At 42.9% G+C, this 17,064-nt stretch overlaps 1 protein-coding gene across 1 annotated transcript in view; it reads left to right on the plus strand.

Moving 5' to 3' along the window:
* The first annotated feature begins 879 nt into the window (after window positions 1–879).
* The window catches only part of TNFSF8 (TNF superfamily member 8), a 116,900-nt gene continuing 100,715 nt past the window's right edge, over window positions 880–17,064 (plus strand). The window contains exon 1 of the mRNA XM_063144971.1: window positions 880–1,412. Coding sequence (XP_063001041.1) covers window positions 1,215–1,412 — 198 coding nt within the window. The 5' untranslated portion in view covers window positions 880–1,214. The remainder of the gene's footprint in view (window positions 1,413–17,064) is intronic.

Below are 17,064 nucleotides of genomic sequence, written 5' to 3' on the forward strand. Positions count from 1 at the left end.
AGGGTGGATTCCTCTATTGAGCAGGGGCTTGGACTCGATGGCCTTGTAGGGACCTTCCAGCTCTGTTATTCTATGACTCTATGATTCTATGATTAACTTAAGAAAATTTAAGGGAGGTTGTGGGCTCTCCCACACTAGGGGCATTCAAGAGGCAACTGGACAACCATCTGTCGGGGATCCTTTAGGGTGGATTCCTGCATTGAGCAGGGGGTTGGACTCGATGGCCTTATAGGCCCCTTCCAACTCTATTATTCTAGGATTCTCTGATTTACAGATGAAGGCAGTATGAAGCAGTGGCAAAAATGGATGTAGTTTTTCTCCACCTCTGCAGCAAATAAAGATAGACATGAAACTTCCAAACTCTTGGTAAGATTCCTCTACAGTGAAAGCTGTGGGGAAGATAATCTTGTCAGTTTCAGCACTGTTCTTTGCTGTCTGTCTACACAACTCTCCCTCAAGCAAGATGCATATTTTATGTGGAGGCTTTTCTGTAAAAGAGCAGAGGTAAAATTGACAAACCTTCTTATTTTGGAGTGGGGGTGCTCCTATGCCCAGAGAAGACGTCTGGAAACTTTGTGGATACCTTGTGGATATCTGATTCCATCAGGTGGAACAGCAGAAAGCTCTGTAGAAATCAAGGGGCATTTGGGGTGGGTGGGTTGTACATATTTTTAAAAATAGATGTGTCAGCAGGCTCTGAAAATTCAGTTCTCCTTAGCTACAAAGGGGAACTCCTTCAACCCGGCTGCAGACATGGCCCTCCCATTATCTAAGCAAAAAAAAGAAAGAAAGATACTAGCTTGTGATATGTGAAACAGGAAGTCGCCAACCATGAAAGGTTCTTTCTACCAAAAATGTGACAGCTGGGTTGCAGAAATCTGCTGAGCAGAGAGAAAGGAGCTCGGTTTTGTGCTTAGTTCTTGTTTGTTTTTGTTACCTGCTGCTATCCAGCACCAGTTACCCGTGATGGGTCTGCCCAACTCCCATCCTACTGGAACCCAGGAGCACAGAAACGCCTTCTCTTCTCTGAGCTGGTAATTGACTCACCTCCCACCTCCACATCTCCTATCCTCCTTCCCACGACAAGCGATGAAACCATTTTTTTCCAGATCACATGAGCCAAGGTGTGGGGGAATCATCTCAGGAGCAGAGATTCATAACCGGCGGTGATCAAAGGACATTATGGGTCGAAACCTTGAGGACTTTATAAAGGGATGAACTATCAGCTGGAGCAGAAACCCTTCTTAGCAGTGAATTGTCCTCAGGAAGTGGCCAGAGATATGACTGAAGAAAGTGTCACCAGACAGCTGAGTGCCCCGATCCACACATTCGTCTATTTCGTCATTGCTGTTCTTACCCTCTGTCTTCTCGCCGCTCTGGGAGTCATCGTAGTCTTAGTACTTCAGCGGACGGTAAGTTACTTTCTGTATATGTCCTTCATCTCTCTTCACTCCTGTTCCCAAGAGAAAGTGTTGAACACCAGGTTCCAAGGCACGCAGAGCGTTACTCCGGATTGGCTTTGGGTGGCTCCTGGAAGCCAACTCCACTGTAAAAAGCCAGTCCACTGCAATGAAGAGGGTATGTTGTTGTTGGACTTGATTTCCAAGATGAGACCCTGACTCAAAGCTGCTTGAGATATAACAAAATTCCTTGAAGCTGGATACTGTCAAAATTTGAATTGCAAACCCCTTGCGACAGGGGTTTTAATTTTGTTTCTATTACTACGTAAAACTCCATGTGTGTGAATATCTGTCTATCTTGCCAGAGGCAGATGCCTTAGAGAAAAAGAGACCATTTGACTGTCTGTTCTGGTGTTGTCTACTCTAACTGATAGTAGCTCTCCAAGCAGAGAAAGGGCTTTGCCATCACTTGCTACCTACAGTCCTTTTAATTGATGATGCCCAGGATTGAACAGGGAAATTTCTGCATGCAAATGATGTGCCACTGAACCAGGAGAGGTTGGTGGCTCTAATTTCGGTGGGGCTGTGAATTCGTTCTAACTTGCAGTCGGAACTGGCCGGAACTCTAAAGCAGCTATCCAAGATGCAGAACCTATTTGGGGGGGGGGGGGGGTAAGGTTCAGTACCTTAGATAACTCTTTTATCAAAGTATCAAATTTTATTAAGGCAACCCAGCATGGGTTTTAGCCAGATACAAGAGTCATGATATAAAAACATTACATTACATTACAGCATTGTATTAAACATCAAATATTGAACTTTTACATATAAAACATCATATATAGTGTTAGGATTTTTACCAGCAATCTTAGTTATCATCATGGGACACTAAGTCTTTCCTAATTTTTGCCGCTTTCACTGCAAAGCAAGCCAGGTTTAACAAGATGGATTTTGCAGTGTTTGTAAATAAGTAGCCAATTTTATCCAGATCTGTATAATGAGTAATTGAAGCCAGAAATCTTGCTAGATGTTTATCCCTAGGGGTGTTGTATAATTTACAGTATAGAACATAATGAACTGTATCCTCTACTGCTTGGTCACCACAAATACATAAACATTGTTCTCTGGGGATGTTTTTGAATCTCCCCTCTCTAAAGTTGGATGGCATTGTCTGGAATCGCAGGCTAGTAAGCGCCTTGCGAAGGCCAGGGGTGGTAATTTCTGTTAGATATTTTTCTTCCCTATGGGTTAATTTTATGAGCCGAAAGCTATCGGGAAATCTAGAGACTTTAATTGCAGCCATGTCTATTTTACAAAAATAGCTCTGCAGTGCTTGCTTTATTGCATCGCATTGATGTTGTACGTCTCCACCCGAAATTACTTTAGGATCGAGGCCAAAGTTTCGTAATCTGATTTCGCATCGGTCTATCCAATTATTTCTGAAGGGAGAAATTCTCTGTTCATTTACACAGAGGCTTACTAATTTATTTATCGGATGTTGTATTCTAAGATAATAGAAAAACATAGTCTTCCAAATATAGTATGCTACAGGCAATACCCCAAGTTCCGCCCTTGTATAGCAGGTGGGAGTTCCTGGTGGGAGACCTAGCAGTGTCCTTAAGAAGTTATTTTGGACAACCTCAAGTGGGCGTACATTTGTGCGCCCCGCCCCCCCCCCCCCACATATTTCAGCACTGTATGTTACTTGGGGTACCACTTTCTCTATAAATACTCTACTGGCTGGGGCTACCAGCTGACCACCTCTAACCTTAGCAAATCTTAACACAGTATGCGTTGATTTTTGTGCTTTCAGCTTTGAGATAACTCTTTTATAGTTCTGTCTAGCTCTGGCTGAAAACCTCAATAGATTTATTTATTTATTTATTTATTGCATTTTTATACCGCCCAACAGCCAAAGCTCTCTGGGCGGTTTACAAAACTTAAAACCATAACACGCATAATAAAACAACCAACAGTCTAAAAACCCAAATACAAAATACAATATAATACAATATCGTGGCTCTGATTTCAGCCCCACTGGAATCAGAGCCATGGCCCTCCATTGCACTGAACTGTGGTCCATATCTATCTCTATCAATCACATGTTAATGGCTTTTTAAACAAACACACACATACATACACAAACACACACACACACAGAGATTCAATTGGCTAAAGAGGTGCAGATATATAATATACCCAGTGAATTTGTGCACTTTTTCATTTGAAGAAAATATTTATTTTTAATAGATGTGGTCTCTCTCTCTCTCTCTCTCTCTCTCTCTTTCTCCAAACATACATATGTGAGAAAAAACACGTTAATGATTAAATGTTCAGCTTCTGCCGTTCTCGGAAACACATTTGGGATTTCAAAAGTATGCCGTCCAAGGTTGCAGTTTGAAAAATTCTCAAGATGAAGAGTTTAGGGAGGTTTTTGTTTTTTGTTTTTTAAAAAAAAGCAAGATTGAAATTAAGCATTGTCTTCCTTTTTAACACTCTGGGGGTATCACAGTCTTGAACCTACACATCCAGAAATGCACTTTTCCTTCTGCTAGCTCTGGATTTGATGGCTGGTCTTTGAAATATAGGGCTAAAACCAATGTTGTGTGAACGAACCCACCTCTGCTTTCTCTCCCCCAACCCTGCATGCCTATTCCAAATCTGCTTGGGAGAGTCCCCCATGTGAAATTGCAAACTCCGTGCTTCATGGAGTCATAATGTTCACACCACTGCATTTCCGTTTATGTGCACTAAAGACAAGATGTATTTGCCTGCTGCTCCCACAATCCTAGAAACCCAATGAAGGGGTCAGAAACTCAGGCCTTAGCTAGACAGGGCATAATCCCCAGGTGATCCCCAGGATCATCCCTTTGCATCCACATGATGCACAGGGGATCCCGGGATCAGGGAGGGATAATAATAAATAATAATAATAATAATAATAATAATAATAATAATAATAATAATTTTATTTGTTACCTGCCTCTCCCTCTGGATCGAGGCGAGGTACAACACAAATGCAAACGTCATAAAATACATATAATTAAAACATTCAAAACTAATACATCATTAAAAGCAGCACATTATTAAAAGGCATCTTAAAATTCAACTGGGTAGGCCTGCCGGAAGAGATCGGTCTTTACGGCTGTCTTAAAATCCCGAAAACTGTTAAGTTGATGAATCTTATGATGCATTTATGATGAATTATGATGAATTTACTGTTTTACTCTGTACAGCACCGTGTACATTGATGGTGCTATATAAATAAATAATAAAATAAATAATAATAATAATAATGAATCTCTCCCAGCAGGTCGTTCCAAAATCTGGGAGCAGCAGAAGAGAAGGTCCTCTGGGTAATAATTGTCAGCCTTGTTTTTGTTGACTGGAGTAAATTCTTCCCAGAGGACCTGAGTGTGCGGGGTGGATTGTACGGGAGAAGGTGATCCTATTGTGCCCCGGGATCTCGCCCTCGCCTTTGAGCCCACTTTTTCCACAGTCTCGGGATGATCCCAAGACCGTGGAACACGTGGGTAGGCATTGCAGGTTGTCCCAGTTCCTCACGGTTCCTCATGAGGAGTCGGGACCCACGCCCATCAGGGGTGGGGTGGGGGAGGGGGGAAATTAAGTTTAAATTTTTAAAAAACCCCTACCTTTCTGCACACGAGCGTTCGTGCGCTCTCCTTCTTTAAGAAAAATATAAAAAAATGGCGGCTGCAACATCCTCGCCCTCCGAGGTCATCGCGTGTAAACAGAGGGGGAGATCTCGCAATAAAAATATTGCGAGATCTTCACTCCTCCGTCACTCTAGACCAGTAGGTCTAGCTGAGGCCTCAAAGGAAAATCTCCCTAAGAAGTGACACTAACATTTTCATTAGGAATGGACAAGTAAAACTATTTCTGGTCCATGTCACTTTCATATGTGTTCACCCATAAATGTGACCCATCGTCGTATCTCCACATTGAACTGAGTTTTTATACAATCTGCGTGAAGCTTCACATTTAAGTATGAATCAAAATTTTACCATCAATTTAAACCCAACTATGTCCCAAACACACTCATTTCTACACATGTGTTGTCTCAGAAGACGCATTTTAAAATGTATTTTGATATGTTTTTGAGCCCAAAACTGTACTGGAACATGAGAGAAGTGGAAAAGCTGGTGGAAACCAAGTTCAATTCTGCACATTAGTCTGAGAGATCCATGATAATCTCAGTTTGTTATCAGAATTTGTCATGGGTAGTAATAATTAAACATGGTCAAGGTAACCAAAATAGTAAGAATTAGAAAGGGAAGACAACAAAATAATGGATTTATATATATAAAAAAGTGGTCCTTATTTGTAATGTTTTGGAGTAACAAGAATCAAGAGAATGTGCAATCTTTTGTGTTATTAGGAATCTTGTGATGTTTGTTGGGTGTGTTAGTAAATTTGTTTGAGTTGAGTTTGAATTGATTTTGAGTCTGAGGTGAGTTTGAGTTTGAGTTTGAGTTGAGCTGAGTTTGAGTCTGAGTTGAGTTTGAGTTGAGTTTGAGTTGAGTTTGAGTTGAGTTTGAGTCTCAGATGAGTTGGAAGTGAGCTGAGTTTGACTTTGAGATGAGGGGTAATACTACATGTCAGAAAGAATGGGAGCAGCCCCAATTTAATCCCATTTTGATTTTGCTATGTTACATAAGCCAATTTGAGGAACCTTCTGGATGAAGAGGTGGAGTATATATAAATGAACAAATAAACAAAGAATATCCCACTTATGTGAATTCCAACCCCACCCAACCCCCAAATATTACCTGTTACAGCTACTGTTTTTTTTTAAAAAAAACACTTGTACAAATATTGAATATAGTCAATTGTTAATTGATTACATTCAATTAACAATCATATAAGACCCCAAAAAAACCTGAAACAAAAACAAAAAACATCAATAAAGTATCAAAGTAATACAATATTAAACATTAAAAATATCAACAATATTAAAAGTGTTAAGGAGCCAGCAGTAAAAATAATATTCAGAGAAATAGATTAAAGTTTAAATGCCTGCTGGAAAAGTGAATGTCTTAACCTGGAATCTAAATATGTTCCGTTTGCTGTAGTTAATATGAGGTTGTTAGGAAACGTGACTGCATGGAAATTCATCAATGAGAGTTGCTGTATTATTATTATTATTATTATTATTATTATTATTATTATTATTATTATTATTCAAGCTATACTTCACAAGTGAAGGACTGAAAAGATTTGAAATTCCATGAGTCAAAGGTGAATTCCAAAATGGTGCCACATTTCTGATGTCGGTGACATTCCATTTCGGGTGTAGGCTGGCCATAATTCAAGGACAGCATGGAGCTTACGGGAATGAATCAAAGGATCATTCCTTTGGCTGCAAGAAATGCATCCTTTGGCTGCAAGAAATGCATTCTATGAATGCATTTTGGGCTGCATTAATAGAAGTATAGTTTCCAAATCACCTGAGGTACTGGTTCCTCTCTATTCGGCCCTGGTTAGGCCTCATCTAGAGTATTGTGTCCAGTTCTGGGCTCCACAATTCAAGAAGGACGCAGACAAGCTAGAGCGTGTTCAGAGGAGGGCAACCAGGATGATCAGGGGTCTGGAAACAAAGCCCTATGAAGAGAGACTGAAAGAACTGGGCATGTTTAGCCTGGAGAAGAGAAGATTGAGGGGAGACATGATAGCACTCTTCAAATACTTCAAAGGTTGTCACACAGAGGAGGGCCAGGATCATTTCTCAATCCTCCCAGAGTGCAGGACACGGAATAATGGGCTCAAGTTACAGGAAGCCAGATTCCATCTGGACATCAGGAAAAACTTCCTGACTGTTAGAGCAGTACAACAATAGAACCAGTTACCTAAGGAGGTCATGGACTCTCCCACCCTAGAGGCCTTCAAGAGGCAGCTGGACAGCCACCTGTCAGGGATGCTTTAGGGTGGATTCCTGCACTGAGCGGGGGGTTGGACTCGATGACCTTATAGGCTTCTTCCAACTCTACTAGTCTATGATTCTATGTCCAAGCTAAGGGTGTGCAAACCCGCCAAATCTGAGCTCCCCAAAGTTATCTGAATTCCATCTCAAAACTTTTTTTTGCCTTGAGCCTGTATTAGACTGTAAGCTTTTTTCCACCCATATAAAAATGCATGTTTTTGTGTGGTATGTTTCTCAATGTATGCCTCAGTTGTGTACATCTTTGAAATGTACACGTTCTTCTCCCATGGATTAAATTGGATTGTGTGCTTTTTTTCCCCTGAAAGCAAGCTTTTTTTTCATGTGCGTTTTCCAAATGCACGCCTGCGGTTGGATGCCTTTTTTAAATCCATGGATCGCACCGCATGCTTGGAAATGTATGTACTTCAACCGCGGTTTACGTCCGAGTCTGTGTTCAGTCCGGGAGGGTTAAACTGGGCAAATATTATTCAAGAATGAACTGGAACAAATTCCACATACATCCCTACTCCCAGCTTCGATGATGTAACAGACAGACCCGTCTTGGAGTTTGTTGACCAGGGAACCAACTTCCAAAGCCCAAAGGGGCATGTCTAGATGAGGGGGGTGGAGGGCGACGACTTTGTGATTTTATGATTATGAGATCATCGCCCTCGTATACACGTGGCATGTGACATCGCGGCCGCCATTTTGGGGAAAAAAACTTAAAGGTAAAGGAGCTCCATGCCCGGTTCCTGGCTCCCCGCGGTTACTCGTGAGGAGCTGGGACAAAACAGCAACGGCGGGCCACACACTCCGTGGTCTCAGGATCATTCTGAGAGCGCGGAAAAATTGGAATTGATAGTTAGGGCGATATCCCGAGCCAAGGGAGGGTTCATCCCTCCCTACTCCTGGGATGCCCTGGGTGTCATGTGGATGCACAGGGATGATTCCGGTGGTCTCCCCCTCTAGCCATGCCCCTGGTCTTAACACAATTGAAGCGGAAATAGTGGCTCTGTCACTCTCTCACTTAGGCCGCAGCTAGACCTAAGGTTTATCCTGGGATCATCCAGGGTTCGCCCCTGCTTGAGCACTGGATCCCCTGTGTGTCACCTAGATGAACAGGTCTGACCCCTGGACGATCCAGGGATCAACCTTAGGTCTAGCTATGGCCTTAAGCTCCTCTTACCTGACTCAACTTTTACACTATGTATCAAAGCGAGGCTACAGAGATGGAAGCCATCCTCTATGCTCTCCTACAGCAAACACTGAGGCCGTCTGTGCAATGTAGCCATGGCAGCAGGACAAAACTGTGGCCTCAGCAAACTGATGTGGTCTTTTCAGCAGAACAATGAACAATTCCCTAAGCAACGATTTCACAATCATTCAGCAACATCTCCTGTGACTATATTTAGACCTTAGGCAGCATTTCAATCCACTCCCACCCCAGCTTAGTGACGTCTCATTCTATGTTCATCAGGCTCTCTTTCCGGTCTGCATTGTCATTTTTAATTTATTATTACACACACACACACACACACATACACACACATACACACATACATCTCCTGCAGCTTCCTCTGCTCATACATGTAGATTCCTCTGGCAAGGAACCATAGGAGGCTGACGTGATCCTCCTCCTCTCCATGTTATCCTCACAACAACAACCCTGCGAGGTAGGCTGGGCTGAGAGTCTGTGACTGGCCCAAAGTCACCCAGTGGGCTTCCATGGCCGAGTGGGGACTAGAACCCGGATCTCCCGACTCCCAGTTTGACACTAACCACTCTAGTGATGGGCAAACCATTTTGCATGGCTTTAAAAAGGGGATTGGACAAATTCATGGATGATAATGGCTACTAGCCCTGATGGCTATATGGCTACTAGTCCTAATGGTCTCTAGTATCAGAAGCACTATACACTGGCTGTTGGCGGGCTTGTGATGGGGGAAGGGTGCTGTTGCAGTCATGCACTCTCTGTGGGGCTGCCCTTGAAGACAACTCGGAAGTTGCAGCTAGTGCAAAATGCAGCAGGTACATCTTACAGAGACCACATAACCGGTCTTAAAGGAATCGCATTGGCTGCCTGTACGCTTCCGGACGGAATTCAAGGTGTTGGTAATGACATTTAAGGCCCTAAACGGCTTGGGACCTCGCCATCTTGCACATCATTTTAACTGTTTTAATTGTCTTTATTGTTTTAATATTATATACTGGTTTTAACTTGATTCATGGTTTAATTTGTTTTTAGCTGTGTATATTTATTGTGTTATATTGTATGATTTTATCCTGAGATCCTCGTGATATAGGGCGGGATACAAATGTTTTAAATAAATAAATATATAAGTTAGGGTGACCATATGAAAAGGAGGACGGGGCTCCTGTATCTTTAACAGTTGCATAGAAAAGGGAATTTCAGCAGGTGTCATTTGTATATATGGAGAATCTGGTGAAATTCCTTCTTCATCACAGCAGTTAAAGCTGCAGGAGCTATACTAGAGTGACCAGATTTAAAAGAGGGCAGGGCACCTGCAACTTTAACTGTTGTGATGAAGAGGAAATTTCACCAGGTTCTCCATATATACAAATGATACCTGCTGAAATTCTCTTTTCAATACAACTATTAAAGATACAGGAGCCCTGTCCTCCTTTTGATATGGTCACCCTATATAAGTGCACGATCTGCATAATAATCTATGAGGTGGGAATTATGTTAGGCCTCAGTCATTGTGACTGCTGGCGGGTACATCTTACAGAGACCAAAACCGGTCTGGCTGCCTATATGCTTCTGGTCAGAATTCAAGGTGTTGGTAATGATGTTTAAAGCCCTAAACAGACTGGAACCTCGATACCTGAGGGAGCGCCTCTCCTAATATCTGCCTGCCCAAGACTTGAGATCTGTTGGAGGAGCCCTCCTCCGCGTCCCACCAATGCAACACATATGCTATGATGGGACATGGGAGAGGGCCTTCTCTGTGTTGGCACCCCTTGGAGGCCCGACTGGCACCAATGCTGATTTTATTCTGGCGCCAAGTGAAAACATGGCTTTTTAACAAAGCCTTTAATGGTTAAACTCACTAAGATGGTGCATTGTTTTAACTGTTTTAATTGTTTTACTGCTTTTGAATTATATATTGTTTTAACTTGGTTCATGGTTTAATTTGTTTTTAGCTGTGTATATTTATTGTTTTATACTGTATGCTTTTATCTGTACACCACCCTGAGATCTTAATGATATAGGATGGGATACAAAGGTTTTAAATAAATAAATAAATGTCTTGCTACTGAGTTTCCTGTAGGAAGCATAGATAGTTAGACAATTTGTCTCATCACATCAGTAAATATTCATCCCCATGCAAACCCTGATCTGCCAATGAAGGCCTTTTTCTAGACTTTATACACAAAAAAGCTCCTTTGCTACAGAGCGTACCTTTTGCACTCAGACTCCCATCTTCTGCCGAGGCCAAAGGATTTTAAGTATCAATAGGTTCAGGGGAACCCCACAGTTTGCAGAAATGCAACAAAATTCCCCCTAAGCTTGGGGCAGGGTGTGTCCATAAAGATGCTGAGTGTCTGTGGGGGAGGGGGGAATTGGGGTCAAGAGAGGTAGAACGGAATGGAGAACCTCAGAAAAGAGTGTGGTTGGCTGGAATTCTAAACAGGCGTACTCCACAAGGCAACATTGTGTTGTAGGTTCCATTTGTTACCTTGTACCATTCATGACTCAGCCCTGGCACTGAAAACATGTTCCATGGCTGAGTTAGGCTAAGCCTACTTCATCATCTTCATCATCATCATTATTAATTTATTTCTAACCCGTCTCTCCATCCTGATCGAGGCAGGGAACAAGTAGAAAAAACATAAAATATTAATCAAAACACAGTATACGTTGTTAAAACTTCCTAAAAACAGACTAAAAACAGACTAAAAGCATCAAACTGTGCACTGCCATTAACTTGCTCTTCAACTTTTTCATTCATGACTTAGACAAGGAGATGCAGGGAACGCTGATCAAATTTGCAGATGACACAAAATTCGGTGGGATAGCGAATACCCTGGAAGACAGAAACAAACTTCAAAGTGATCTTGATAGGCTGGAGTGCTGGGCTGAAAACGACAGAATGAAATTTAATAGGGATAAATTCCAAGTTCTACACCTAGGAAAAAGAAACCAAATGCATAGTTATGAGATGGGGGATATTTGGCTCAGCAATACTACAAGCGAGAAGGATCTTGGGATTGTTGTAGATCACAAGCTGAATAGGAGCCAACAGTGTGATGTGGCTGCAAAAAGTAAATGCTATTTGGGGCTGCATTAATAGAAGTATAGCTTCCAAATCCCATGAAGTACTGGTTCCTCTCTATTCGGCACTGGTTAGCCCTCGTCTTGAGTGCTGCATCCAGTTCTGGGCCCCATACTTCAAGAAGGATGCAGACAAGCTGGAGGGGGTTCTGAGGAGGGCCATGAGGATGATCAGGGGAGAGACTGAAAGAATTGGGCATGTTTAGTCTTGAGAAGAGATGACTGAGGGGAGGCATGAGAGCACTCTTCAAGTGCTTGAAAGGTTGTCACACAGAGGAGGGCCAGGATCTCTTCTCCATTATTCAAGAGTGCAGGACACGGAATAATGGGTTCAAGTTGCTGGAAGCCAGATTCCCGCTGGACATCACGAAAAACTTCCTGACTGTTAGAGCAGTGTGACAATGGAACCAGTGACCTAGGGAGGTGGTGGGCTCTCCCACACTAGAGGCCTTCAAGAGGCAGCTGGACAACCATCTGTCAGGGATGCTTTAGGGTGGATTCCTGCATTGAGCAGGGGGTTGGACTCGCTGGCCTTATAGGCCCCTTCCAACTCTATTGGATGATTCTACAATCTATGATAGCCCTCTTTCCCCTACCTGGAATCCAAATTAATGCTTATGGTATGGAGCTCTCCATGGAATCTTGCCATGCTGCTCTGATAGCAAACAGACATATGGATCTCAGAACTATGTGGATCAGGCCCAAGGCAGCCGAAGAGATTTTGCTGCCAGAGGCAAAGGACGAGATGCACCCTCCCCTTCAATGTTCAGAAGCCCATTGAACCAGCAATTCAAGTTTATTTCAACCCTGCCAGTCAGGTAGCCCAATTGCCCACCCCAAACTATCATTATCAGGACCATTATTGACTTTTTTTATGCTGCCAAATAGCCAAGGATCTCCTGGAAGTTCACAACGAAGACCGTAAAATGCTCCATGGCAAAGCATAACACAGAACTGGAAAAGTTTAAAATTACTTTTTAAACTTCTAAAGCTCTGCATTAAGTTCTGTCATGTTGTATTCTATGGTTTTCATTGGGACTTGCCTGGACAGCAGTTAAAAGTAAACTCAGAGGCAGTTACAGCCCGGGGAAAGCCTCGGTGGAACGGCGCGGGCTTTCGACAGACATTTCAAAGATGTCATGTTTCCTGCCTCCTGAACTACATGAGGGAGTGAAGCAGCTGTAGCTTAGGCATGCCAGCTGTTCCTGCATCCCTCAGCATCTGCTACCTGAGGCGATTACCTCATTCTGCCTAATAATAGGCTAAGGCCAAGCACTTCCCACGCAAAGGTCAGCTTTCTTATGGCTTTTTCGAGATTTACGTAGGCAGAAACCAAGTCATGACCACACTGACCCAGCTCCAAGAAGTAGCGTAGAAACAGGAAGCACTCCCAGGTCTCCAACTTATGAATTGGGCCTCAGAGGCTGCCTACATAATCCATTCATTGCATCAACAGCCGGGACAGCTAAGTTGGGCTGTGACTCATTGGAACGCCTCCATCTTTTCTGTTGCGTCTCTCAGTTTACTTGATCTCTCCTCTAATGGATGATCAGAGAAGCAGGGCTGGTGGAGTGCCCTAGCACGTGCTTTACACGTTGAAGGGCCCAGCTCCAATCCCTGCCATCTCCAGTTAAAAGTAGGGACAGAATATTTGCAAGAATTGGGGAAAAAATGATTGATATGTCTGTGGATTTCACATATAATCTGTGGTCTTAATATACAATTGGGGTCAAGAGAGGTAGAATGCTGGCTAAAGTAATGTAAGAATAATATAAAGTTATGGTATTTGGGGAACTAACTAGTAAGAATAGGTAGCCCATATGTCTGCCATGAAGAATGCCTTAAATGGAATATGGCCTTATATGCTTTGTATGTGTGCTTTTACAAGTTGTGCTGAATTGTATTGTTCGTTAAGTTTGTGAACTTTTGTTTTGTCCTGTTCTGTTGTTGTCTGTTGTTTATTTGTTCAGTCGCTTCCGACTCTTCATGACTTGATGGAGAAAACAATAAAAAAATTTATTGCTATTGCTTCTCCGACCCGAAGAGAAGCGGAGCACAGCCCTAGAAAATAACTGCTCCCCAGCCCTGCTCTAGTATTACATTTACTCAGATACAGACCATGAGTTTGTCAAGCTTGATTTCTCTCAACTGATCATTCCTCCACTGCTGAGACAGAGACAGAACATTATATTGTATTTCATAGAATCATAGAATCATAGAATAGCAGAGTTGGAAGGGGCCTACAAGGCCATCGAGTCCAACCCCCTGCTCAATGCAGGAATTCACCCTAAAGCATCCCCGACAGATGCTTGTCCAGCTGCCTCTTGAAGGCCTCCAGTGTGGGAGAGCCCACAACCTCCCTAGGTAACTGATTCCATTGTCGCACTGCTCTAACAGTCAGGACGTTTTTCCTGATGTCCAGCTGGAATCTGGCTTCCTTTAACTTGAATTTAACTTAAATGGTAGCCTCATTTAAACAGCCTCATGCTACATAATTAAAAACTAATCCTTATTTCATGATCATAAAATCCTAGAATAGTAGAGTTGGAAGGAGCCTACAAGGCCATCGAGTCCAACCCCCCGCTCAATGCAGGAATCCACCTTAAAGCATCCCTGACAGATGGTTGTCCAGCTGCCTCTTGAAGGCCTCTAGTGTGGGAGAGCCCACAACCTCCCTAGGTAACTGATTCCACGGTCGCACTGCTCTAACAGTCAGGACGTTTTTCCTGATGTCCAGCTGGAATCTGGCTTCCTGTAACTTGAGCCGATTATTCCATGTCCTGCACTCTGGGATGAACTAGAAGAGATCCTGGCCCTCCTCTGTGTGACAACCTTTGAAGTATTTGAAGAGTGCTCTCATGTCTCCCCTCAATCTTCTCTTCTCCAGGCTAAACATGCCCAGTTCTTTCAGTCTCTATTCATAGGGCTTTGTTTCCAGACCCCTGATCATCCTGGTTGCCCTCCTCTGAATACGCTCCAGCATTTACTCTGTATGTGGAGAAGTTATGAAAAGAACCTATAATCCTTATTATTATTATTATTATTATTATTCAGGTGATTGTTGATTTGACAACAAAGAGGATACATTCTAACAATCTCCACATCTCCACTCATACACACACCTCATGATAATGTTGTTTAATGGGGAGATAACCTTATTTGGTTTGACAACTGATGGCTGAAAGAAATATTTGACTCCTTGGATTCCTTTTAAATGTGGGCGCCCTTCATTTGCAATGGAATATTATTCCCCTTTGCAACGCTTATTGCAAAGCCCCGGTGGCATTATTGTTGTTGTTTATTCGTTCAGTCGCTTCCGACTCTTCGTGACTTCATGGACCAGCCCACGCCAGAGCTTTCTGTCGGCCGTTGCCACCCCCAGCTCCCCCAAGGTCAAGTCTGTCACCTCCAGAATATCATCCATCCATCTTGCCCTTCGTCGGCCCCTCTTCCCCATTTCAAATTACAGCATTTAAAAAGAAATCAAAGTTGCCTTCGCGGAGGGAGAGGGGGGCAATAGGATGAAGATTTGCATTTCTTCTTTGAAACAAAAACTGTCATTCTTCCTCTTGGGTGTCTGTTGCAATCACAGTGAAATGAAATGCATCCACTCTCTGTTAAGTTTCCCCATTAGGAGGCCTTTCAGGAGATGTATGAGATGCATTAATGCATGTAATTTTCTTGAAAAATCATTCCAAGAACGCAAGGAGCCATCAGCTACTTTCCACCACCAACCCCGCCCTCTCTGCATTCAGTAAAACAGTGGGAGGTGGTTATATCATTAGAATATGAATGTCTCAATTGGTGCTGGGTTGTGGTTTTTTTTCTCACCAAGTTGCTTCTTTGGAAAGCAAGAATGGAGGAGCCCATCGCCCAGCTCAATTTCACAGTTTGAGGCTGCCGATCTCATATTATCTCGCTTGTGTGATGAGTTATACAGAGCTCACCACTTGGTCTGTTCCAGAGATTAGATATGCTTTATATCATGGCAAATAAAAGCTCAGTGGGTATAAATATAGGCAATGTCCATGTTGGCCCAAGGATTGGCACTTTGGGATGATCTGAATGATCCACATAATTTTATTTATTTATCATGAAATTATAGAATGGTTGGAAGGGGCCTATAAGGCCATCGAGTCCAACCCACTTCTCAATGCAGGAATCCACCTTAAAGCATCCCAGACCGATGGCTGTCCAGCTGCCTCTTGAAGGCCTCTAGTCTGGGAGAGCCCACAACCTCCCTAGGTCATTGGTTGCATAATAGCACTCTTCAAATACTTGAGAGGTTGTCACACAGAGGAGGGCCAGGATCTCTTCTCGATCATCCCAGAGTGCAGGACACGGAATAACAGGCTGAAGTTACAGAAAGTCAGATTCCGGCTGGACATCAGGAAAAACTTCCTGACTGTCAGAGTGGTATGACAATGGAACCAGTAACCTAGGGTTCAAGAGGCAGCTGGACAACCATCTGTCAGGTATGCTTTATTTATTTGTTTATTTAAGGATTTTTATGCCGCCATTCAGCCAAAAAAGGCTCTCACGGTAGCTTACAAAAGTATTTCTTGACAGTCCCTGCCCACAAGCTTACAATCTAAAAGACCATGTACACTGATGGTGCTATATAAATAAATAATAATAATAATAACATGACACAAAAGGAAAGGGGATTGGGAGGGAGGAGGAGGGGTGGATTCCTGCATTGAGCAGGGGGTTGGACTCAATGGCCTTAGAGGCCCCTTCCAACTCTTCTATGATTCTATGGTTCCATTGTCATACTGCTCTAACAGTCAGGAATTTTTTACGTACATCTTTATTTCTCTAACATTTATTAACCCCTTTTCATTAGAAGAGAATCCAAAAAGCACAGTAAAATCATACAAAGATTGACCAATAGAACAGTATATCAGAGAAGAATGGAGAAAACAAGAAGATAAATTAACAGTTTACAGGATGCAGCAACACAATTTAAGTCAAAAGCTTGGGTGTAGTTGGTGCTGGAGGCTTGTAAGACTTGTGATGACCATATATAGGGAGACGGGGGGTTGAGGGAGTTCCACAATCGGGGTGACTGCATCGTGAATGGCATTGCGCAGGTTGGCAGATATCAAACCCCAGGAAAATGCAGGCCCTTCAAGAGGGCATCTCCACTAAATCTTCATATGCAGGCAAGTACGTAAGAACTGCTTTGCTGGCTCAGACCATGCAGCAATCACCTGGCATTATCATTCCAATAGTTGTCATCTGAGTGGGGAAAAGAGCCCACCTAAAAATTGGGTGCTAGATTTAGGCAGCAATTTTTTGGTTTAGGCAGGGGCTTGAAAATGGCGACTTTAGCTTGAAAATGAGCTAAACTCGTCTCAGCAGCAGCAGGGGTGTGACCCATAAAGGAGAGCTGTTGTCCCAGCAAGGCATTGCAACTGACTAAA

Source organism: Elgaria multicarinata, chromosome 19 (assembly GCF_023053635.1).
Source record: "Elgaria multicarinata webbii isolate HBS135686 ecotype San Diego chromosome 19, rElgMul1.1.pri, whole genome shotgun sequence".
In the NCBI taxonomy this organism is placed as follows: Eukaryota; Metazoa; Chordata; class Lepidosauria; order Squamata; family Anguidae; genus Elgaria; species Elgaria multicarinata.